Source organism: Neopsephotus bourkii, unplaced genomic scaffold (assembly GCF_033783945.1).
Source record: "Neopsephotus bourkii isolate Nb327-2 ecotype Australia unplaced genomic scaffold, CSIRO-AGI_Nbou_v1 NB_318, whole genome shotgun sequence".
In the NCBI taxonomy this organism is placed as follows: Eukaryota; Metazoa; Chordata; class Aves; order Psittaciformes; family Psittacidae; genus Neopsephotus; species Neopsephotus bourkii.
The window spans coordinates 6955618-6979751 of record NW_026900826.1 but is presented as its reverse complement, the minus strand read 5'-3'; the positions used below and the strand labels follow the sequence as shown (position 1 = coordinate 6979751).

At 40.1% G+C, this 24134-nt stretch overlaps 1 protein-coding gene across 3 annotated transcripts in view; it reads left to right on the top strand.

Annotated features, from left to right (window-relative positions):
* Positions 1–24134, top strand: part of TRPM1 (transient receptor potential cation channel subfamily M member 1) — a 124458-nt gene that overhangs the window by 59015 nt on the left and 41309 nt on the right. For all 3 annotated transcript variants that reach the window (XM_061347561.1, XM_061347559.1, XM_061347560.1), the window contains 3 exons: positions 21279–21358; positions 22156–22351; positions 23500–23713. In XM_061347561.1, the coding sequence (XP_061203545.1) occupies positions 21279–21358; positions 22156–22351; positions 23500–23713 (490 nt within the window). The remainder of the gene's footprint in view (positions 1–21278; positions 21359–22155; positions 22352–23499; positions 23714–24134) is intronic.

Here is a 24134-nt window from a genome sequence, read left to right as displayed (position 1 = left end):
AGAAACAGGAAGAACACATCTGGGTATTTCTTACTGATGTGTGCTCTTCTTGGCTCCTAAAGGAGACCTAATGCCAGTTTTAATACAGAGCCCATGCAATTGGCAATAGGATATCTTTCAGTTACTGAGATGGTGACTGCTCCATGTGTGTAAAAGCACAGCTGCAGCAGTGAACACATCAGCAAATATCTTTTGTGGCAAGTGTCATCAGAATTCTCTGTTCTGTGAAGGACAAACCTGATTATTAATAATAATGACCATTTTTGCACTTAAGTAAATAGATGGGATGGATGATGGGAAAATACTAGTAATTGCTAGCAAGTAACTGCTGAAGCACCTAGTAAACACATTACAAGGTAATCTAAACCTACTTCTCTGTATATATGCTCCATGAAAAATTTCAGTATGATGCTAAGTGAGTTGCTTGGCCTCCTGTCTGGATTCATTTAAAGTGAAAAGAATATGCATTTACTGTCAAGAAGTTCTGGAGTGACGTTTTTACACTGTTACTGTTACTGATACAAACCAGCTCTTTGGTGGAAAAGCACCGAATGACTTATGCATTTAAAGCTATTTACAAGAAAAGACTGGGGAGAGATGTTAACAAATCCCACCTTTCTGTGTTGGAAAGGTGAAGGAAGCATTTGGTCTCTCAAGTTAGGTGTGCAGTGCAGCACGGTGAATTACAATGCACTTTAATCTTCTCCTTCTTGTAGCTTTGCGTTCTGCTTCTTTCTCCTTTTAATGCTCGAAAGCATTCATAATAATCCTTTCCTCTTTGAAGGATTCATTTAAGTTGCTGTCTGTAATTGTAACTCAGGCATATTGCTTTCTTTTCTAGAATCACAGAATAGTTAGGGTTGGAAAGGACCTTAAGATCATCATCATGGGCAGGGACACCTCACACTAAACCATATCACCCAAGGCTTTGTCCAACCTGGTCTTGAACACTGCCAGGGACGGAGCATTCACAACCTCCCTGGGCAACCCATTCCAGTGCCTCACCATCCTAACGAGAAAGAATTTCCTCCTTATATCCAACCTAAACTTCCCCTGTTTCAGTTTCAACCCTTTACTCCTTGTCCTGTCACTACAGTCCCTAATGAAGAGTCCTTCCCCCGCATCCCCTTTAGGCCCCTTCAGATACTGGAAAGCTGCTATGGGGTCTCCATGCAGCCTTCTCTTCTCCAGGCTGAACAGCCCCAGCTTTCTCAGCCTATCCTCATATGGGAGGTGCTCCAGCCCCTGATCATCCTTGTGGCCTCCTCTGGACTTGTTCCAACAGTTCCATGTCCTTTTCATGTTGAGGACACCAGAATTGCACACAGTACTCCAAGTGAGGTCTCATGAGAGCAGAGTAGAGGGGCAAGATCACCTCCTTCTACCTGCTGGTCATGCTCCTTTTGATGCAGCCCAGGATACAGTTGGCTTTCTGGGCTACAAGTGCACACTGCCGGCTCATGTTCAAAAGAAAAACCTAAGTCCTGAATGTTTCATTAGTCTTTTCACTGACAAAACAAACCCACACTGTTGTGCACAGTTTATTCACTGATAGGCCTCAAATAGCATTATGATAAAGTAAAATGAAGGTTACTGGTGGTATTTTAAATAACGTGTCTGTTTCCTGTGTGATGCTCATTTCAGAATGATGTTTTCTTTCCCCTGTACCCTTCTTGAATGAATGCCAGTGGAGAGGTGAAAACGTATGCTGATAGTTTATGCCAGTGAGCTGTGCTTCTGTAGGAATCAAGAGTTCTGTGAAACTGCACACTCAGCAAAGTCCAGCAGGGCTGAGAACACACCCTGAGAACATCCAGCTTAGCTTGAGCTTTGCAACTAAAAGGTGCAGATCATCATTATCTTTCATGGGAACTTCCAGTCTGCAAAGCCAATAAAAGAAGCACACGGATGCTTTCTCCTGCTGCCTCACTGGGCTTTTTTAACCTTTTTTGGCATCATTTAAGTATACCTGTATAATTTGTATAGATGCCTCTCTGTCAAAAGTGTGGACAAGGTAATAAATGGCAAGTGATTCAAAGGGCATTGAGATAAATGCAGTGGGATGTATAGAAGTACCCTTTGAAATAGTCTTGTTTTTCATAGCTGTAGGCTGAGCTCTTGTTCAAGTTACCTGCATTTGTCAGGTATAGGAAGAAGTCAGTGTTCAAATTACTTGACTTTCAGTAAAAGAGAGTCAGTGTCATGCTATAGAAGAACATCGTAAGCAGGCTCAAGTAGCAGGAAGTTTAGATCTACATTAGGCTTGTTTTCCTCTTTCTTCTCACCCCCCACTCCCACCTCCCCTGCCTTTTACCTCAGAAAAGGAAATGAAAAACAACTAACAGGAATGCTACAAACCTTCACTGTATGAACAGAGTTCATATAACTACATTAATGAAAACTGGCAAGTATGAGGTCCAAACAGCACCCACAAGCTCTGAAATGAAACGAGTAGCAATCAGAAAAGCCATCTAAGAGAAGATCTCATCGTTTCAGCCAAAGAATGTAGTTATCTGAAAGAAACATGCTCCAAATAACTTGGTTAACCAGAGCACTGCAGTTCTATGAGTGTAACTCGCTGTAGTATGGATTTGATGAAATATGAGAAACATTCAGTCTGAAAAGGCCCACTAAGAAGGTTGACACACACTGGACATTCCAGCAGGATTATTACAGAACAGGTCTTGGAAAGAAGATAATGCCCCAGACTTCAGTCTGCCACATGAAAGCAGTGTAGATGTGATTGCTGCAGCTAAATTACCAGAGGGTTTTAAATGTTTTTAAAAGGCCTGTATAATAAATCGTGTATGTACTTTAATTCCTATATATGAGGCCTATATTTATGCTTTGTGCTTTACAAACAGAAAAAAATCTGTCTCTGCCTTGGCAAGCTCTCAGGCTCAGCAACAGGGTGCAATTGGAAGCTCAGGTGTGGAATGGTTTTGAGTGTGTATTTTGTGCTTCCATGTCCTCAGTATTCACATCCATCCTCACATTAGATCCAAGAGAATACCAGATCTTTTGTAGGGAATCTGGATCCTTTATGTCTTCAAAATGAATAATCTTGTGAAATTATAAGAGTTGTCGTGAAAATAGGCACTGAGATATATATTCATGTCTTCCTATTGTAGAGCTGCTGCTTTACTCTAAAACTGGTCCTGTGTTTAATGACCCTTCCGCACATGCCAGGCAAGTCAGCAAAGTGGTCTTGTGTTGGGTATGTCAGTAGCACTGCCTAGGAAAATGAAAAAAAAAAACCTGTTTTTTGAACTGGTTCCTTTTTCTTTTGCTAAGAAAAGTTAATGCTAACTTAGCTAATGCTAAGAAAAGTTCTAAGTTAATGAATTCTCTTCCATTGAGAATAATTGAATTTATTGCAAACTATATGTTTGTTCAATATCAACTCTAGTTTTAGTAAATTCCCAGAATCAGTACTATATTAGTACACTAGAACAGTTAGCAGTTGTAGAGCTGAAGATTACTGAAACTGAGATTTAGAGATGCCTCTGCACTCCAGGCATTCTTAGAAGAATTATTCACTTCAGATACTGTTTAGGAGTATTTGCTACTTGCTGGCATTTCTGGTTTAATTACTGGGGGAACATAATGTGCTTGACAAAGCTGAAATCTGCAGTGCCACATCCTGTTTCTGCAACTTCCTGTGGTTTTAATTTATCTTAACCAGTGTATTGATCAGCAGGATCTGCATTTATGACAGCAGATTTCTCTTCCAATGTTCCATGACTTTAGAACACCTACAAGCTGTAAGTCTTAGGAGTAATACCAACTGCACAAACTTTTATGAGTAAGTAAATAGCTCTTTACTGTGTAAGCCTATACTGGACAATCCATGTTTATATATTAAACTATTCAGATGAACACTGCTAGTAAAGCACAGAGTATTCCCTTTATTGTAGAAGACACTGTTTTGATGCCATTTTAAAACTCTTAATCTGAGCATACTTAGACACAGCCTTAGCTTTAAGCTCGTGAATTGTCCCATCTGCTTTGTTTGAACAGCTTTCTGTGTATGGCATGGTTTTGCAGAAATCAGGGGGGGTTTCATGGCTATCAAATCAAGCATGCGAGTCAGCATTTACAGAATCCAAAGTTAAGCAGATGCCTTTGTATTAAAACCTGGATGTGAGCTGTGCAGGTAGGAGAGAGATTTGAACGTTTTAGTTGCCTGTGGTGGGGTGGTGTTGGTATGTTGCTGCCCTGAGTGATCAGCACTTTCTGTCGTCTTTGGTACAGCTCATCTTTGTCAGTTGTGCTTAAGCAGAACACACAGTTTCGTTGCTGTTTTTTCTGTACAAAGCCTCTTCAGACACAAAGAATGGGGGGAGGGAGGGAGAACTGTGAAACTGTACAATTGCCACCATTGCTATGTGAAGTTTAAAAGCTTTTCAAGAGGGAGGACTTATCAGTGGGTGAAATCTTGCCAAAAATAACTCATTTCCCTCGCACTTCTCTCAGGATGGAACAGCCTTTCTTGCATTAGCACCAGATTGAAAAAAGCTGGGTCAGTTTTCCTCTGTTCTGCTTTAAAAATACTCTTTTAAATTCTAACCACTTGATAAAACTCCAGAGGAATGCCACAGATAGACCAGAGGTGAACCTGGGCAGTAAAGAAGGCAATTACTTTACTTAGTTACATGTATGTCATCCAGAGAAAAAATGCAGTGATAATATATGGAAGTTGAAAGAAACTATCAATTTATCCGACAGTCCTGTCCACCTGAAAGCACTCATTCACTCCATAAGAAGCACTAATTCCTTTTTACAGGAACTTGATGTTTTCAGTGAATTGCAGACAGGGAACTTATACAAAAGAGGGGGAGAGGAGAACATCATTCTTGCTGCTGCTGCACTGCATGGTTTTATCAGATCCCACTCAAATCAAGGTCATAATAAATTTGCTGGGGATAATAGCCTGTACTTCAAACCAGGCAGATAATTCCATTGCACATTCAAACCCATTTTGGGCAAGAGATTATCACATTTCAATAAATGCAGTTTGCTTTATAGGAATCAGTTTGTGAACTAAGCCATTTCTCACCACTTCTGTTCAGGGGATATACTGTTAATCGATTGTACTTTGAGGTGATTGAGTTGTTATTTGTATTAGGTGTTCAACACCCAGAATACCTGATTCTTCACTGGTATTAAGAGGATTTATGATAATTTTTTTTATCAGCCAGGACAGGCTACTTCTTGGCTTTTATGAACTCAGGTTTTACTTGAACTGTACAGGGTACAGTCTGTGCTTTGTTTAAGCCCGCATTGCGATAAGGTAGGTGATATAGCCCTACCTCCTTTGTACCACAGCCTCCTCACCAGCATATTCTGTATTGCAGTGAGACCCTGAGCTCAGAAGGAGAAAAAACTCAAGTGTTATTACTCCTGAGCAAAAATTACAACTGCTTTTGGTGAGAATGTTCTGCCTTTGGTGTTTTGTCACTGACTTCAGTGCATTTTTTTGATCTTATCAAATCATTTCATGTAAGCCTTTCATTTGTGCTCAGGTAGTGTATATCAGGACTAAATGCTAACTGGTGCCTCCAAGCAAAAATCAGGATAACAAGAGCCAGAGACACTTTGAATCTAGTTCACCCATTCAGCCTTGCACAGGGATCATAGCCCAAGACACTAACATACTCTTCGTATGTTTTGTCTTTGAGTTTTTCAAATAGTCCACTTGATTGCAGATTTGGTAGTGGTATCAGGTGGTATGTGTTGTACCAGACCCTGCTGGGATTTGCACTTTTAAAATGATTACTCTTTTTAATAACTGAGGCCTTGGGTTCAAGGACAGCTTTTGTCTTTTCATAAGTGCTGCTGCTTCAGGAGTTCCTTGTGGCCAATGAAAGCACTGTGGTGAATGGTTGCAAATTTTGCCACAAAACAGTATTATTAGAATGGTTATGAATAAAAACCCCTATTCCTTTTCACGTGAACAGGCTCATCATGAGCAGTCCAGCCTTTCACCTTTGTCTATTCCTGACTGAGTCTCAGCTAGCTCATTTTTCCTTACAGGCAGATTGCTGTTGTGTTATTTCTCATTTATACTGACATCCATATCTGTGACATCTGTATTAGTGCTCTTCACAAGTTTCAGTAGTTCAGTACTGTTGCATTCTGTGAGGTCCTTGTCATTGGCTCAAGATTTCATTCAGCTATGAAAAAAATATGGGATTCTTTGAGCTTCAGTTTTTCTCAGTGATGTTAACAGGCTTGGCTTGTAAGTAGCATTCGGTTCCACTCAAATGGCAAAACTCAGGTCCTAACGGGATTTTGGTACTGGCTTTTGTGCTACTGCCACCACCCCCTTCTTCAACATTTTCTTAATTATGTGACAGTGTAACAATTGTTCACTCCTCTATGACTTCACATTTATAGTTTACTGGGACACTTCAGATTTGGATTTGGTCTGATAATGACTGTGAGGAAGATTACGATATACTTCCCAGGCAGCTTTCATGTAGCCTGGCTCAGTTCCTACTCAGTTCCTATTTCATTTTTAACTTTGCAGACAAAATCTAAACCATTGCATCTTCTTACTGCATTTTGGCATTTTGAAGGTCAGCTCACACATTTGTTGTCCACAGACTTTACTTTCGATTTATGAATGTGCTAGTCTCCACATGGCAGGGCTGGTTTAGATCTTACAGAATGTTACATGAACAGTGCAGAAGAAAACAAGCAAGAAAAATATTTCCTCCGCACTGTGTTCAAGGCCAGGTTGGACAAAGCCCTGGGAGACGTGGTCTGGGGTGAGGCATCCTTTCCCATGGTAGGGGGGTTGGAGCTAGATGACCTTAAGGTCCTTTCCAACCCAAGCCTTTCTATGATTCTATGTGAATTACTTGCTTTTATTAGGGGAGTAATTTCAAGACCAGTCAGTATCTGAAAAGAAATGTTACATTTTTTTACTTTGTTCTAATTTCATTGATGTGGATACATTTTGGGAGAGACCAGCAAATGCGTCAGATCAGAGTGTAATGTATTTTATCTTTTTGTTAAGGAAATGCTATTAGCTGCGTTCAGTGAGCTGTCAAACATGCCACCCGAAACTTATCACTTGGAAAATCATTTATGTTTACTGTGTTCTCAATTATTCATACATAAATATAACTGATTATCCAAGCATGAGATTTGTAGCAGTTGTAATAAAACCATAAGAATTTGTTACCTTCTGAAGATAAGCTGTTGCTGTCAGTGAAAGAAATGCATTTCAGTTTGGTGTGGGAGTAATAAGGGCACATGTTGACAGTGAAGGATGTCAATAAGGCTTTTTTGGACATGAACTGGTGCTTCTGTTTTGTGTGTGAAGACCATGTTAAAATTGTTAAAATCAAATTCATGAGTTCTTCATTCCTGCTTACTCCCTGCAAGCATGTGGGTACTGAGCACCATCAGAATCCAAGGGACTGAGACAGTCACAGTGAGGGCAGCAGAGATGTGTATCTTTATCCCTTGCCTTCACAGTGCATTTGTGTCAAACCATGTCACAAACCAAACTCCCAAGTGCAGCGAGCCTTTCCATAGTACGAGTGCAGGCATCCGTGAAAACTATCTTTTGTGTGGTGGCATTTTCTCTGAGAATGTAATTTTTTTTCACTCATGTTATTCCTTTGAACTCTGAATGAGCACTTTGGCTGAACTTGGCAGAATTATATATTTGGAATTAAATGCCAGTGATTTCTTCTTCTTCCCATGCAGGATTTGGCCGTAGGCATTTCAGACAGTGAGTGCAGCAGACAGTAGGCTGTTTGCCCTGGACAATAGGAGTGCACATTTATTAGGGTTTTAGCCAACTTGGTCAAGGCTTATTTTACATACACTGTGTGCAAGTCCCTTTGCTTTTACATAGCTGTTCCCACCCTGGGAACATGCTTGTATTATATAATTATTAAGATTATCAGTATATTTTTATATATATGGAATTAAGTGCTATCTGACCTTCTCATCAGTGTGTAGGCATCCTGGCAAGCTTAAAACACCCAGTCTGAAATCTGTGACTTTTAAAATTTTCAAAACTTGGTTTTAATTTGGAATGGCAAGCAAGGAAAATTTTCTTACTGCTTGTAGAGGGGAGCTTTGCTCTCGGGCACCTCAGACTGAACACTTTTAACAGCTACAGTTTTTTCCTTTTGGGTAGATGCACATGGCATGGTTATCTTGCATCAGCCTCATTACTTAAACTGAGATGCCAGAGCAGCCATAGTGATGCAGAAGGGCTGGGATATGCTGGCAGGCTTGCAGGTCTGTCAGAGTTCTGTCAAGGGAAGAGTCAGCAAAATTTGCCTTTTATTTTAAAGAATACTGTACTTTTTCAAGTGGACCTTTCTGTCCTCTACCGTATCTACAACCCACATTCTTGTTCACTGGCCAAGGAGAACTCATTTACAAGCAAAGAGGAATTAATTCCTTTTTAACTTTGTTGCTATAGAAAGCCTAGCCAAAGAAACTTACCACACTGCATGTCTGAGTGCTATTTTCACAAGGGAGTTGAATGCCCAAATCACTACGATTTTTATAGATTTAATGCCTTATATATCTTTGATAATATTTCTTAGGTTGTTCAACAGGTTAGCTTTTTCTAGCTCAGAGTACATCATGTTCCAGATATAATGATCTTCATGGATGCCTCTTCTGTCTGAAATCTGTTTTCTTTGGAAAAAGGAACATCTGTTAACTTTATCATATATCCTCCATTTCTATTCTCAGCTTTCAAGAACGGTGTGTGTAGTGGCTTTGAGACAATCCCTTTGCTTGAACAGAATATCAGACAGCTTCTGCAACAACTGGAACTTAAGCTTCATGTGATTTCAGAGGTCAGAACTAGCAACATGATTTTGAAAGCATGGAAAAATTATGCATCTGTGGAGTGTCTGTGTTTCAGTGCTTGTTTAATACATTGCTAGGAAGTATCTCATTAAATTTAGTGAACTTTGGATGAAGGCTTCAAATAAAAAATTCTCTAAATGAAGGAGTACTCTGTATTGCCATTATTAATGGAGCAGTGTGCACCACAATAGACTTAGTTGTTTACTTTCTTTGATTTTTGTGGTCTCCTACTAGTGTCTTGCTCTCTTCAGAATTTGCCATTTCCACAAACAGAAATGGAGGCTTAAATTTGTTTGGCATTGTAGTTTTTCAGAGGCTTGTCCAAATCTTCCATGCCCCATTGCTGTTCTCATGAAGTCAGCAGGAAGTTTGTGTCGTTAGGAAGAGCAGGGTCTGGTTCTAAACCAAAGCATTCAGCTACATGCTGTGGCATTTAGGGCAGGACAGAAGTTGAAATGTGTCTGCAAAATATTTCTTTGCCAATCACAGACGTGTGTGTGTTTACTACGGTGGAGATCAGGTACAGGAACAGTGAAACAATATCAGAATCTAGCAGGCTACTTGTCTGCACAGTGCGGGGCAGTAGAAGGGAGTCAGACTGCCTTTAGTTCAAGACAGTACAATCCTTAGATGTGACTCTAGATGTCATCCTTATCTATTGTGTTGTGTTGGCAGCCGGCGCAGCAAGAACAGGTAGATGTTTAAAAGTTAGAACAGAAAAAGAACTACCTGCAACACAATGTAACCTTTGCTATTGGTACTTTTTAAACTATGAGAAGATGCCAAAGAAACCCTTTGCAGCAAAGGAATTAATTAAATTGACAAAAGCAACAGGGTATGAAAATGCATGTGATATTCAAAGTTCAAAATGAATAGCTTATTTACAACTTCAGCTGGTTTAGTACAGCATTTTGCCCAACTTCAAATTGTTCTGAAAAGGATTAGATATAATTAATGCTGTATGACCTGCTTTTTCCTTCTTTTCAAAGAATGTAGAGCTGTACATCTAATGAGGACCCCTGAAAGGACTATTATGTCCAATTGTCTCAATTATGCAAATAACGTTGATATTTTAGCAGAAGGGAGGGAATACTTCAAATTAAAAGTTTGAGCTCCTGCTCCAGCCTTTCTGCAGTGCCGGCACTTTTACAGCAAGTACATCCACTGTTTGAAAAGAGGAAAGGAGGTTTAACAAATTGGAGATTTGGGCACTATCAAAGTAGATTTGTTGTGCCTTGTTCCACCATGAGATGAAAATACCCTCTGGGCAGGGAGATGGGTCATGAGACTTCTAAAGGATTACCTTCAAAGGGAGTCATGAGATTGGTTTGAACAAAGAAGCTGCTCACATGCTTATCATATGAGATTCTCTTCTTAAAGTGGTGAAAACACATCTCCTTGGGAATTCTCATGAACTTCAGAGAGACTGGAAGTCCTCACAGTAAGATGAATGAGAAGTCTGAACAATAAACAGAAAGATGGGACAGAAGCTCAGAGTTAAATGCAGTTTATTTATTCTAGATGTAATTCATCCTCCCAAACTCTGAAACCCTTCCAGTGACAAGCAGGTAGGACATTATTTTAAATTATTTTTCATTTCACTCCTGATCTTCTTCTGCTTTGCTGCCTTCTTTTGCATTGATATGCATAATTGAAATTTATACTGGGGAGCTGTATAGTGACCTGCAGTGATTGGAGAAAGGTAATGCAGTTGAAATGACTTACTAGTTGAAATTACTTCCTAGGCTTCTCATTTATTTTGAAAGAGGTGAAATCTGAGGTGCTAATTGTAAAAAGACAAATTGAGTTTTCAAGGTGGAAAAGGTGTCTCAAAGCATTTCAAAATTAGGATTTGCTTGGATAAGACGTAAGATGAAGAAATGCTGGCAGAGAGATGAAGAGATATATCTTACGTATTTCACCGGTTTGAATGGTAATTTAGACCTACCTCTAGCAAATAGGGATGGAGTTCTGGGGTTATTTTTTGTTCTGTAAGTTGGGACTTGATTTTATTTTGGCATTGTTTTCAAAATCAGCCAGTAATACTTTCTGGAGTTAGCTTTTGTCAACAAGCCTTCTGCAAAGCAAGTCTCTTTCTGTGTGTATGTGTTCCCAGTCAAGTTTAGCAAGGTCTGATAGTAGGTCAGAAATTAGGGAAGTCTTGGAGGAGAAGAGGGCATAATTTATGGTGGTAATCTTTCCTAACTCCAGTGAGGCTTGCCAGTAACAGGGGTTTCCCACTGAAAGTCTAACAACTGCCTCATCGCATTTTTATCTACAATGCTGCTGTTGTCATTTGGAGTACTGCAATTCTGCTGTAATGCACGCGGGGCTCCAAGATGAGAAATCTCTGTGAGAACTCCCTCACCAAGATCCCACCTCTAAGATCCCAGAGTATTCACATACCCATTCTTCAAATGACTGAGAGCCAAGAAAGCTCAGTTTGGCCCCTTGCTACCCACCAGCTTTTTAAGTCACAACTCCAAAGAATGATGCTCCATACACTCCTCTCATTTCTTCACCTCCTGCTGTGGTGCAGTTGGGGTCTTGAGGATGGACATCTCAGTAACAGTAGCTCCAAGAGGGCATATCCTTATATTCCCCTGTCAAGCAAGAGACAGCTGTGATCACAGCTTCTGGCCTGCTCAAGTCTTTTCTAACTCCCCTCATTCAGGTTTTAAAATCTGTCTTCCCCACATTTGGTAGTGGTTTGAATCCAGAAAACTGAAACCTTTATCATAATTTCTCCCTACTGTCATTTTAATTCAGATGGCAGACTCTGGCTGACATTTTATGTTAATGAGTTATACACCGTATTTGACACCTCTAAATGATAGTGTATCTTAGAGCAAGCAGCATGTTTGCTGTGTTGTTTCCTGATCGTATTATGATATGTTGAACCATAAGAAACAGGCCAGGAACATTGCTGGAGAGACTGTTGTGTGATTCTGTGGTGCCTATTCATTCTGGTCAGTGGCAGCTTCAAGAGCTTTAGATGCCTAAGGACTGAAAAGAAGATTAACCAAATCGTCTGAAAACTGTGCATATCTACAAACTCATTTGAAATCTCTAGTTGCCCTCACCCTTTGGAATTATTTCAGTCCTGAAGGACTCAAGTTTTCATGAAGTTCTGAATGAACGTTGGCAACCTTGAGATATATAATACAGTATTTTAAACATACATATTTGGTGTCTCCAGGAAATAATTTAACTCTTGAGTTCCAATGCTTTCATAATGATTTCTAAGAGATTATAAGGAATGATTTTGTGCAAACCCTGCAGCCGGATAATTAAATTAGCTGGAAATTGTTTCTTTTTGAAAATGACAGAAAGCAGCAGGGTATAAAAATGTGGCTGGTTGTGGTATATTCTGTCAACGGTTATGTGTTAGCCAGTGCCCAGGAAAGTATTGCATTCCAGAGTGTCAGATTATCCATGGCAAGTTGCACATTTTCAACAACTCAAACTGTTTAACAAAATTCTACCTGGAGAATTTTCCTTTCAGGAAAGCTGCATGTACTGTAAACTAGTGTTAATTTCTTAAGGAACACATTGGCCGACTCATATATTACAGATATAGTTGCAAAAAAGTATTCATAGTGACAGAAGGCAGCAGAAAGACTAAATACTCATGCTGTCTTTTCTCAACAGGTTATATTTGTTCAGCATCTCCAGACTTCGGAGTCTTATATATTTGTTCAGCATCTCCAGACTTCGGAGTCTTCAGATATATGCTTATATTGTATTATATTGTGAATATAGACATTTTACTTTGTAGTAATTTCAAAGTATGTTTAATTAACATGCCTGGGAGTGTGCCTTAAATATTGGATTGCTTTCACCAGGTTTTGAAAATGGCAGTATAATAGATTCTCCAAGCCTACCAGCTCGGTGCACTCTGCACTTCAAGTTGTTCTAATTCGAACCAGCTCCCACAGATAAGATCTCACACAACATGCAGTCATCCCCTAAAAATACTTTTCATTCATGGCTTGCCCTATTTTGTACAGAAAAATGTTTGTAAGGCTTTACACTATACTGTCACATCTTGTAGGAAAAATCAATCCCAAGTTTTATAGATGTTATGGCTGAGCTAAAAACTTGTAAGCTCTTACATCAAATTTGTAACCTCTTTTCCGAACAGCACATCCTTGATCATTTCTGTGCCAAGAGTTGTTATTCTTAATAATGTGGACTCGAATGGCCCAGATCTCTCACAGATAGAGGCAATATTCTAGTCCAGGTCAATGTTTTTTGCAGCTGCATCATTTATTGCAGGTTGGTCTTTGTTTGCATGTATAATTAACACAAAATGACACCGTTTTCTGGTTTTGTAATGAGGGAAGTACTTTATTTTGTTGGTTACAATTTCATAGTACTGATGAAATTTCACACAGGAATATCTGCTGTTGAGGGTGTTGAATCGCATGGGGTGTCATGATAATAGCGTCTTTCTATTTTGTGTCAGAATGGCCTGTATTAAAAGGTCATAGTTAAGAGCGATTTAAAAGAAACATCCCACATACATATTATCTGGAAGCATACTGACTTCCTTTAAAACCATATCTAGCAGAGAGTGTTTATGTCAGACAGGGTAGGCAATTGTTACAGTACAAAAATCATTCCTGAGCCTTGTCAGAGCTAGATACCAGAATCATCTTATATCTTCAAATAAGATTTATTAACAAATTAGTGCATGGAGGAGATGAGCAGCTACCAGCCTGCTTTGGCTGCTTTCTGTGTCTCCCTGTTCATCCGCTCTGCTATCTTGGGCCTCTTGAGCTAGGTTGCTTGTGGGCAAAGATGACCCCTCTAAGTGTAGATAAAGTTGCTCAACACTTCCATCCTATTATCTTGGTTTGTGTTTGTTAGAGCTCAGCCATGATTTAAGAACTTGGAGTAAAACTGGCCACATGGAGCGTCTACAGGCTGAAGGGTTTTATGGGGAAAAAAAATCCAGACAGATGTCAGAAAGTACAGGTACATACTTGTGTTCCACGTCTCCCTTAGCAATTGGAACAGAAGGGCTAAAGTCAAGAGAAGGAAGTGGCAAGTTAATAACAGAACTGGAATAGGTAACAAATAGGAATTATACATTATTGTTATCTTAAATAACATTTTCCCTGAAATTTGGTACCATAAGGGCTGGGGCTGAGCTATGCAGGAATGGCTTTTGCTACCTTAAAATGTGGTAGGTGTGGTGTGTAGCTCGGGCAGTGAGCTGATTCATGCATTCCACACAAAAAAACCCAAAACATTCTCCATTGCAGAACTACCGAAGGTCTATTCTTCCCAGGCCAGCACTGAGCCAAGCTGTCCTGCAGTGTGTATTAGATGGTTGTTTAGTTTCTTTGGTTTAGTGCATTAGCTGTACAGTTACACTGCTGCTGAGCAGTGCCCAAGCAGCTGTGCCTGCCTCTCAGTAGTGTGTCTGAGCTTGTCCAGCACACCTCACTGATGTGCCTCCATTGACTTTGTGCTGGAGCTGGGTATATCCAGTCATGTCAGAGCAAGCCAGGTCTGCTGGGGTGTAGAGGCTATAGCTGTTTTTCACATCTCTAAGCATCTGGGGAAGAGCTGTGTATCTTTAAGAGATGCAGCCCAATTGTGTTAACTTTGAAAAGAGCTTGCAACTTCGTTTTGTAGACTGTCTCCCTAAGTTAATGAGCGTGGAGAGAAAATTACTCCTCTTGTTTCAGTGGATGTTTGCTGTGTGCCTCACCAGCAGGCCAGGAACACAAAGCATAATGAAGGCATGAAAACTCATTACAGCTCTCTGTGCAACATGGCACTACTTACTGGTTTCCACAGCAGCAGCAGGAGTGATTTCTGGCCTCAGTTTGAAATAATAGCATTACTTACTGCCATCCTGCCTGTTGTGTGTTAGACTTAGCCACAGAGCAGATGGTTCCCTGACAAGGTTGCTGCAAGAACACATATTCAAGTTGAACTGTATGAAAAATACAGTGGGATAAGAATTGTCATAATGAAATAATCGGTATTTGAAAGAATCTTATGAATATTACACATCCCTTCTTGACACTATATTTATTAGCAAACAATATAAGAGATCTGCTTTCTGTTTGGTATTGTTTGGTACTTTATATTCTAATAATTGCCAAAACTATTATCATAGAATCATAGAACAGTAACTGGTTTTGATACAACTCTTGCAAACAAGGGGTTTGGAAATTTAGTTTAGATTCACAGGATGTTCAGCACATTCTGTGGTTGGGGATATTGTTCATGGCTCTGGCTCCCTAGTGGCATAACGCACATTCAAAACAGCATTGTGGGGGTTTGCCTTGTATATCTTAGTCATGAACAGCCTTTCAGTAAAATCTTACAAGTACATGAGTGGCTGCAAAGTTACCCGTTAACATCCCTCACATAGTTCAAAGTAATTTTCTCCAAGCAAGAGCACTGTTACTGGGAGGGCAGTTGTTCTGGATAGAACTGATCACCTAAAGGGTTCATCAGTTGGAGAAACTGTTCCATCAGAGTGAAGAGCGATGGGTAATGTAATTGGGATGTTGCATTTAAAGGCAGCACAAAATAGAATTCTTTCTAGTATGAGTTTTCAAGTTTCAGGTAACAGTGATTCTGCTGATGCAGTGATTTTTCTTTTTTCTTTATTTTTTTTTCCCAACTGTTTATTGGGCAGTTCTTTGTTTTCTCTCAAGTAACATCAACTGGATGTGGTTATCTACATGGTATTTACAGAAATCTGTGGACTTGTTTACACAGTGAATGGACTTGTGCACACACCATGCACATACTCATGGTGTGAATTCTGCTCCACTTCCAGATTACTTCTGTTACTGTCTTATCAAAACTAACATCTCTTTGCTCCAATCTGGCATAAATGCCCCAGTTTAATTCTGTAGAGCATTCTAATTAAATAATTGAGAGCACAGTTGAGATCTGACTTCCCTGATGTTACCACCTTTTGCAGCAGACTGCAAGCTAAGGGAGGATTACCAGGAAATGTTGGTGAGATGGTGTGAACAGGGCTACAGCTGAATGTCTCTGTAAGTGACAATAATCAAACCACAGCGTAACAAGCTGTTGGTGAAAACAATGCATATTATTCCAGAGATGGGAGCTATGCTGCCCAGCCAACTCTGCTTTTGCATTACTCTATGCTTGATTTAGCCTGAACAGCTTTGTCAAAATTTGTGTTAGGCATGAGGCACAGTCATTTGGTCCCCTGCCTACTCCCCTACTGCATCTGTGTGCCATGCACTGCTGTGTCCGATCCCTTTATGTGGCTCCATGCAGCAAGCACTGCTGTTCACATGCTCGCTTTGCTGACCTGCTGTGCTGGGTACTGGCAGAGCCTCATTGAGTGCAGCAGTGGGGGAGGCTGTGCGTCAGAGCTGTCCTGCAGTGCATGCTCTCTGATGCAAGGTAAGGCCAAAGCCCCATCCCATCATGTGACCAAGTCAAGCATGCTAAGCTATCCAGTAAAGACATGTGTTCCTCCTGCATGGAGCATCTCTCTTTGGGGATCATGGCAGTAGAGTGGGATGACTGCATTGGCTTTAGGTCTGGTTGAGTTCAGGCTTTGGATGTACTCCAGTGACACTACAACTCTCATCCCTGCCCATTTTCACCCCCCAAATTCTTTCACTTTCTTTGGTGGTAGTTTTATCATGGTTATCCACAAACACTAAATACTGCTGCTATCCTGCTGAGGTGTATGACAACTGAAATTCACAGCTGCTGGTGGCACAATGGCAGGTAAGAGTTTGTAGCATGACACTTCCAGTGGCTTTGCTTTCCTGTGTTGATCCCCACCCTCGATTTTCACTGCAGGTGCATTGGTCCAGAGCCCACCTGCTGCTCAGAGATGTGGGATTTCTTTTGATACAGCCTGAAATTAGGGCCCAGTATGTGCTCATCGAATGGTTGGTTATATGAAGTAAAACACATAAAATGTAATAGCAACTTAGCAGCAAACTGGAATTCTTTGTGTTTGGTGGTGAGAGAAAATTTTCTTTTCAGTTACTGCATGTCTGCAGCTCTAGATACATGTTTCTCAGCAAATTGTGTGGTGTGTGATAGTCAGAGGACAACTGGGTTTTTATTAATGGCTGTTAGAAACTGTTTAGGGTCTTGACTTTGTTAACTTACGATTTACAAACAACACCAGTGATTTCCATTCCTTTCTGCAGGAGGATACCTTCTTTTAATGCTAAAGAGAACTAACAAATCTATAGTAATTAAAGAGCATGACCAGCAGGTCGATGGAGGTGATCTGCCCCTCTACTCTGCTCTCTGAGACCTCACTTGGAGTATTGTGTGCAGTTCTGGTGTCCTCAACATAAAAAGGACATGGATCTGTTGGAACGAGTCCAGAGAAGGGCCACGAGGATGATCAGGGGACTGGAGCACCTCCCATATGAAGATCGGCTGAGAAAGCTGGGGCTGTTCAGCTTGGAGAAGAGAAGGCTGCGTGGAGACCTCATAGCAGCCTTTCAGTCTCTGAAGGGGGCCTACAGGGATGCAGGGTTAGGGACTCTTCATTAGGGACTGTAGTGATAGGACAAGGGGTAACAGGTTGAAACTGAAACAGGGGAAGTTTAGATCGGATATAAAGAAGAAGTTCTTCACTGTTAGAAGGTGGTGAGGCACTGGAATGGGTTGCCCAGGGAAGTTGTGAATGCTCCATCCCTGGCAGTGTTCAAGGCCAGGTTGGACAGGGCTTTGGGTGACATGGTTTAGTGTGAGGTGACCCTGCCCATGGCAGGGGGGGTGGAACTGGATGATCTTAAGGTCCTTTCCAACCCTAACTATTCTATGATTCTATAAAGTCAGTATTAATTAATGCTGCTTCTTGGCAACATACTGATTTCTGGGCTGTAGACCAAGAATCAGCAGTGGTTTTGTTTTTATCATAATTTAGGAGACCCATTGTTAGTTTTCATAAAGGAGAACAAATACACCACTGAGCATCTGAAATGTGTTTTTTCAAAAGCATATTCTGATTAGTGCATGCAGGATTTGCTGTGATGAGCAGGCTTGAACTACACAACAATCAACAAGTTAAGATCTTGCTTTTTCTGTGTTTCTTCAATGCAAAATAAAAATGTGCAGTGATTTTTAGTATCGCAATCTTGCTGCCAGCAGCTATTTGTCTGTCAGCCTAATACTCCCACTGGCTGTTGGTCTGAATTCTGTAGCTGCTCTGTCATAGTCCTTTAACAATTCATCCATTCCAGCAAGGCTTATTTTTTTCAAACTCACAAGAGTCAGTGTTCATACTTATATTTGTCCTCAAGAAAACAAATAGATTTTAATCCAGAGAGAGAAAGGTACAGACTCTGTATCAAATAAGTGGGGAAAGTGCCTGTTTTCTGACAGTGAATGTTTCTGCTCAAGTATTTGCACTGGATTATAGCAAAGCTTTGGTTAAGCAGATTAAATAGACAAAGCAGCGAAACTTCAAAGGCTGCCCAAATGTGCTGAGGTTTTATTTCCCTGATCTGTAATGCCTGCTTTTGCCTTCCTCTCATTAGCACAGAAAAATAAGCCAGTAGAACATAATGTATTGTGCAACTGTAGTGCCTATAGTGGCTGATTTCTAACAGAATTTTTAGGTATTGTAGAGCTCATTTTAGATATCAAGATGCAAAAGCTTTTCCCCAAGCACAGATACTAAGCCTGTGACTTCATCCAGAGGTTAATTTACTGGTTTTACGTGAAGCATCCAAAATAGCAAAAGAAAGTGTCCTTTGGTGAGCTGTGAGGAATAAGGTAAAGCAGTTAAATGTGCAGCATCTGTTACCATTTCTATTTGAAAAGTGTTTCCTGCACTGTGGGATTGATTTGGGCACTGGTGTGACTTGGTCAAGGACTTACCAGAGGCCATGCAGAAGTCTAAAGTTTTATCTGGGGGAAAACAGTGAATATGTTTCAAATATAGAAAATAATAATAAAACTGAATCAATTAAATATTAGTTAAAAATCCATAAATTAAGAAGCAGGTAATGTAACCCCTGGAACAGGTTCCTGTTAAGCTCATTTTATAACATTAAAGGTCATTAGCTGGTATGGTGTGTTTAAGCACAAGTAAGGACATTGGACACAGTTGTCAAACAGCAGTGAATTTGGTCACTGGGTGGTTTTGGGTTAGTTTTGAAAAACCAGTGTAATTCCAATCAAATAGACTATTTTTTTCTCTGAATATTTTGAACAGCCTGAATAAATTAGCAAATCTGGTTCTGAATAGGTAAATGGCATCTCTTGGATATAAGCACCCACCTCTACATGCTACAGTGCTTCATGGATCTCCCTGTCTTGAGTGTTTTCTTCTGTACGTTTCTAGAGATGAACCTCAGTAACTATACTGATGTTATGCTAAAGCATTTTCTGTGCTCTGTTTCTAATAATACTATTGCTAAAATTTGTCATTTTATAAAAGCCTTGCCAGAGAGCATATAGAAAAAGTCTTAAATATTTTGAGGGATAAAGGCTCTTTAGGTTCATTTGAAGAAGGAATGTATGGAGTCAAGACAGGAAAGCTGACTAAGTCACAAGGCCTTTAGATACTGAATTTCATACTCCCTTCCTTCAGGCTTTGCTACATGATCAAGGTCTTTATGCTAAATGCCTGAAATTCATGCCTTGTATTCAGGAGCAAGTAGCAGTGTAAGCTTTGTGAAGCTTTGTCTGATGAGTTCTGGACATTTCCTCACTCTGTGATGCTATGGGCTCAAAACGGCTCCTTTCACAATGAAATGAGGTGGTTCTGCCCTGAGGGACTCAGTAAATACACTAGAGTGAGAGCAGAAGTGCAGGATCTCCCAGAGCACTGGGACTATCAAGGCATTCTCACTCAGAGGCACCTGGAAGAGGCAAGTTTTCATACCTGGACTGATCAGGGACAGCTTTTTCATGCAGTAGAAGCCTAGGTTTGAAACGTATTTGTAGTTATTTGTAATGAGGGAACTTCAGGTAGTTTCCTATTATTTCAGACATAATGGAGAAAACTAAGAAGCCAGACAGGAACTAACAGGTCAACAAACAAAGGAACTTAAGAGAGCTGCTTTACACAAGAGAAAAGGATGAACTACCACACCCTCTGTTTGGCATGCTGCAGACTGTGCAGCACTCGGGGGCTAGTCCAGTCTCGAAGCTATTACCACATAGCCTGACAGAGTACTCATCCAGATCTGCAGCTGACCTTCTTAAGCCAGGAAATCAGCAAGGTTTTTAGTTCTTTCTGTAGGAAAGGCCCCTCCCTGTCATTGAAGGCTCCCTGAAAGTTCTCGTGTCATATTTAGCTTTTCTCTTTGCAAAAATTTTATTTCACTTCCACAGAGGAAACTGAAGCAAAACATATATTTGCTTACCACTTGAAAAATGAATTCAGACACAATTCCAGTGCAAACTCAGAAGCAGCAGCTTTTCTCAGCAAGGCCAAGTTACTAGTGTCATCAAGATTGCGAGTGGTTTTTAACATTTTTCATTAATTCCTTTAACTTTTCTATATTCACCACTAAATGTTGGTTTATTATTGCAGTCATGATGATGCTTTGCCTTGCTGATTGGCTGCAGGGACCGAGCAGGCCTGGGGCCTGGAAGTAAGAAGCTATGGGAAACTGGGCTGCAGCCATTTCTGAACTTCCTTTCTTCAGTGTTCCGAAGCTCAGCTGAACTGCACTTCTGCAATAGGCTTCCTAACTGCATTGCACAGATCTGTGATTTTGTTCTAGCTTGCTTACACATCGTTGTTTTTCAAATGGCTGTGAGCTTGCTCTAATTTCTGGTTTGTAATCACAGAATAATAGGCCAATGCAATTTTATATTATCTTCAAGGTTGGTTTCCTCCTGTCTCACAGATACACCATGCCTAAAGAGTTTGCATTTTTTCTGTCAAATGTTCTTTAAACTTAAGGAATGCTTCATCCTGAAACATCTCTCATTAAGTGTAGGATGCCTTCAGAATGACTGGAACTTGATTCACAACCAGAAGAAGTTATTTTGAGATGACTTTTGATCAAACAGGGAAATTTTCTGGGAAGTGATTTCTGTGTACACAGAACAATACAGTGAAGTATTATTTAGAGTAAATACTGTTCATCTATTTATGTCACAATTCATGCTGGTTTCCTGTACTACTTTGAGTTCATTTATTGTACACTAAAATAGGAAGAAGCAGCTGTATTTCGGGTAAACATTGTAATTTCAGGACAGCATCTTTGCGTTTTTACACACGTTTGAGATTTGAATTTTATCCAAGGTATGGAAAATTCACGTCACCTACTTGCTGCATGAGTAAACATATCTCATGTTTAAATGTGATTTAATGAATTCAGTGCTTGTTTTTAAAAACTGTAGCTGAAAATAGAAGACAGATGTTACTGTACCTACCACACAGAAATATTTCAGTATGTTCCTTCTTTTTTTTTCTCCCATTTAAGGGTCAAAAGGCTTGGATAGAGAAGACCTTTTCTAAAAGAGAATGCATCTATGTAATTGCCAACAACAAAGACACTACCAGGTAACATTTGAAATTTTTGTTTTGGACAACAGAAAAAGTTAATACTGAAGAAACTGGACTCGATTTGATGTTAGACATGTGAAACTGAGACCCAGCTTACTCACTGCCCTTAAAGGCAGTGGTGGTGGGGCAACAAAAGTGCAAGATGTCCTTGCAGTCAAATCTGTGCAGAGCCATGGGACATGTCATACAGATGATAAGGCTGGGCAGCAGGAGCAGCAGTGAGTTGTTAGTTCCTGGCTTTGTGAACCAGAACATAAATTCATATTGAATTCTGAAATCAAGGGTACAATAATGTGCCCTGTGAAGTAAGTGGTACCATTCTTCACAGTTGCTAAGACACTGCCACTAACAATACTATACAAGGGGGATTGCAGTTCTTAGTCCAAATGCTAGTATTACTGCTGCTGCATTGACTAGCTAAATTGTGGTCCAGCTTGTTTGGTTAACATTAACAGTTTACATCACATGCTAGCTGTCACCTCTGAGTAAGAAACAGATGGTCACCACTCTTGTTCTGCGTTCATGCTCCTTCCCTCTCCTTCATCCTAGAATAGCTTTCCAGTGTATAACAGAAGTGGCGTGAAATTTTTAATCTTTGTTTGTTAAGAAACACTAGTGGCCTGGTAATTCTGCACGTGTGTATGCAAATACAACAGATATGACTTCGAAGAGGTGTTTCTATGATTCATGCAGAGCAAGGCATGGTCAGTTGAAAATCTGATTTCTGTTTTGTTTTGTTTTAAATCAACATTCAATATTGAAGATACTCTAATCAAAGTCTTACTAACTTACAGGTGCTGCTGTGGCCAGCTCATCAATCAACATATTCCACCTCCTCCAAGTATAACAGCCAATAAAAATGGAGAAGAAACAAAGCAAGTGGAAGCTCAGCCAGAGAAGTGGTCTGTCAGTAAACACACCCAGACATACCCAACTGATGCCTATGGAAATCTTGAATTCCAGGGAGGAGGACATTCAAATAAGGCCATGGTAAGAAATGTATGGTACACAAAGGTATTCATCGGGTATGTTAGCTGAATAGACATGGGTCAGTATTCCAGGTCACTCAGTGCATTATCCATTGAAATCAAAGGAGGTCGCTTTGCTCACTCAGGAAGTCAAGATGCTCAAAGAGGAGAAAAGAGAGAAAAGGCAAGAAAAAAATACTACCTACTTAGAAACACCTTACAATGTCTTGATGAAACAGTTTCATTGAAGTTACTGTCAATAAATATCAGCTAAGGAGGCAGCTGCATGTATTAGTGTCTAAGATTCCATCTGTTTGTATTAGATCTGTGAGACGAAGCCAGCATGGACAGAGATGTTTTTTTCTAAGGTTTGAAATCTAATACTAGTAGAAATTTGGTTTCCTGACAGAGGTGGGAAATGGACTGCTGAGTTTTCTTAGCAGTAAAAGTGACAGCAAGTCAAGCTTCTGAAAAAAAATATTGTTTTGCCTCTCTTGTAAACAAATCCAAACCTGGATTTGTTTCTTTGGCCATCTGCTTTCTTGTTTATCTGCTGGGACTGCCACTTGAGACAAGCACACTGCAAAAAATTGCACAGAATATATTGGAGAGGTTGGGGGGGGGTTGGTGGTGGTTTGTTTGTAAAGTGGAAATTATGTATATGAGTTTCTTTCATCATTTTCTTCAATTGAGCAGTAGTTTGAAATGAAAAAATCACAGTGGTGGAACTAAACTAAGAAGAATGCCAATTATTGCTACAGAGACAGAAATAGGTACATCAACAGCAGGTGGGATAAAATGTAGCATAAGCCTCCTATTTCTTGTGAAGGACATTGCTTCTCCTTGGGAGTCAAACCAGAGGTTTTAGGAGCAATACAAAACACCTGCCAGTCATTTGAAGTGGGTGGTTTCCTACAATGCAGATCTGTAATAAGAGTTTAGGATCACTTGACTGCAGTCGGGTTTGCGGGTGAAGAGAGGAAAATGGTGCTTTGAAAATGCATGAAGTGAATTCTCAATAGCAAAGTGAAAGTTTTCAACCTGGTTTTTCTAATCAGGAGCAGCATAGAAATTTTAATGTGTTGCTTAAAAATTGTAAAACTTTCTTGACAGAAGGCTTAATAGAACCATTCTGTGCTCAATGTGGCTGTTACACATTGCTCTTTGCAGTATATCCGTGTGTCATATGACACTAAACCAGATTCTCTGCTGCATCTCATGGTGAAAGACTGGCAACTGGAACTGCCCAAACTCTTAATCTCTGTCCATGGAGGCCTCCAGAACTTTGAAATGCAACCTAAATTAAAGCAAGTGTTTGGAAAAGGTCTGATAAAGGCTGCCATGACCACAGGAGCTTGGATTTTCACTGGAGGTGTTAGTACAGGTAGGCAATTACCAGTACTTCTGGTTTACTTAAGAATTCATTGATGTTTCTTCACTAATCTTTCCCACAGGCAGATTTAAGTCTACATGAACAAGTCATTAGTCATTAGACCAAAAAAAGGAGCATTGTAATCATTTGTGTAAATCTCCTGCCCAGCCCATGAGATTTTCCTGGGTCGGTATTGGTTTGCATTGCTTAGTGCTTACTCTGAAAAAAACTGATTGTCAGCCTTGGTTTCAGTAGGAAGTAATTTACCACTGGTTGTAATACGTTTTTTTTCAGTGGTTAGTTATCCTTGTCGTCAAGAAATCTCCCACTCCAAATCTGCCTGGCTTACCTTCTTACTGTTGTTTTGTACAAAGATCTCTGTGTTTTCTGATCATGTTTTCATGCACACCACTTTTGTCAGACTGCAAAGGCC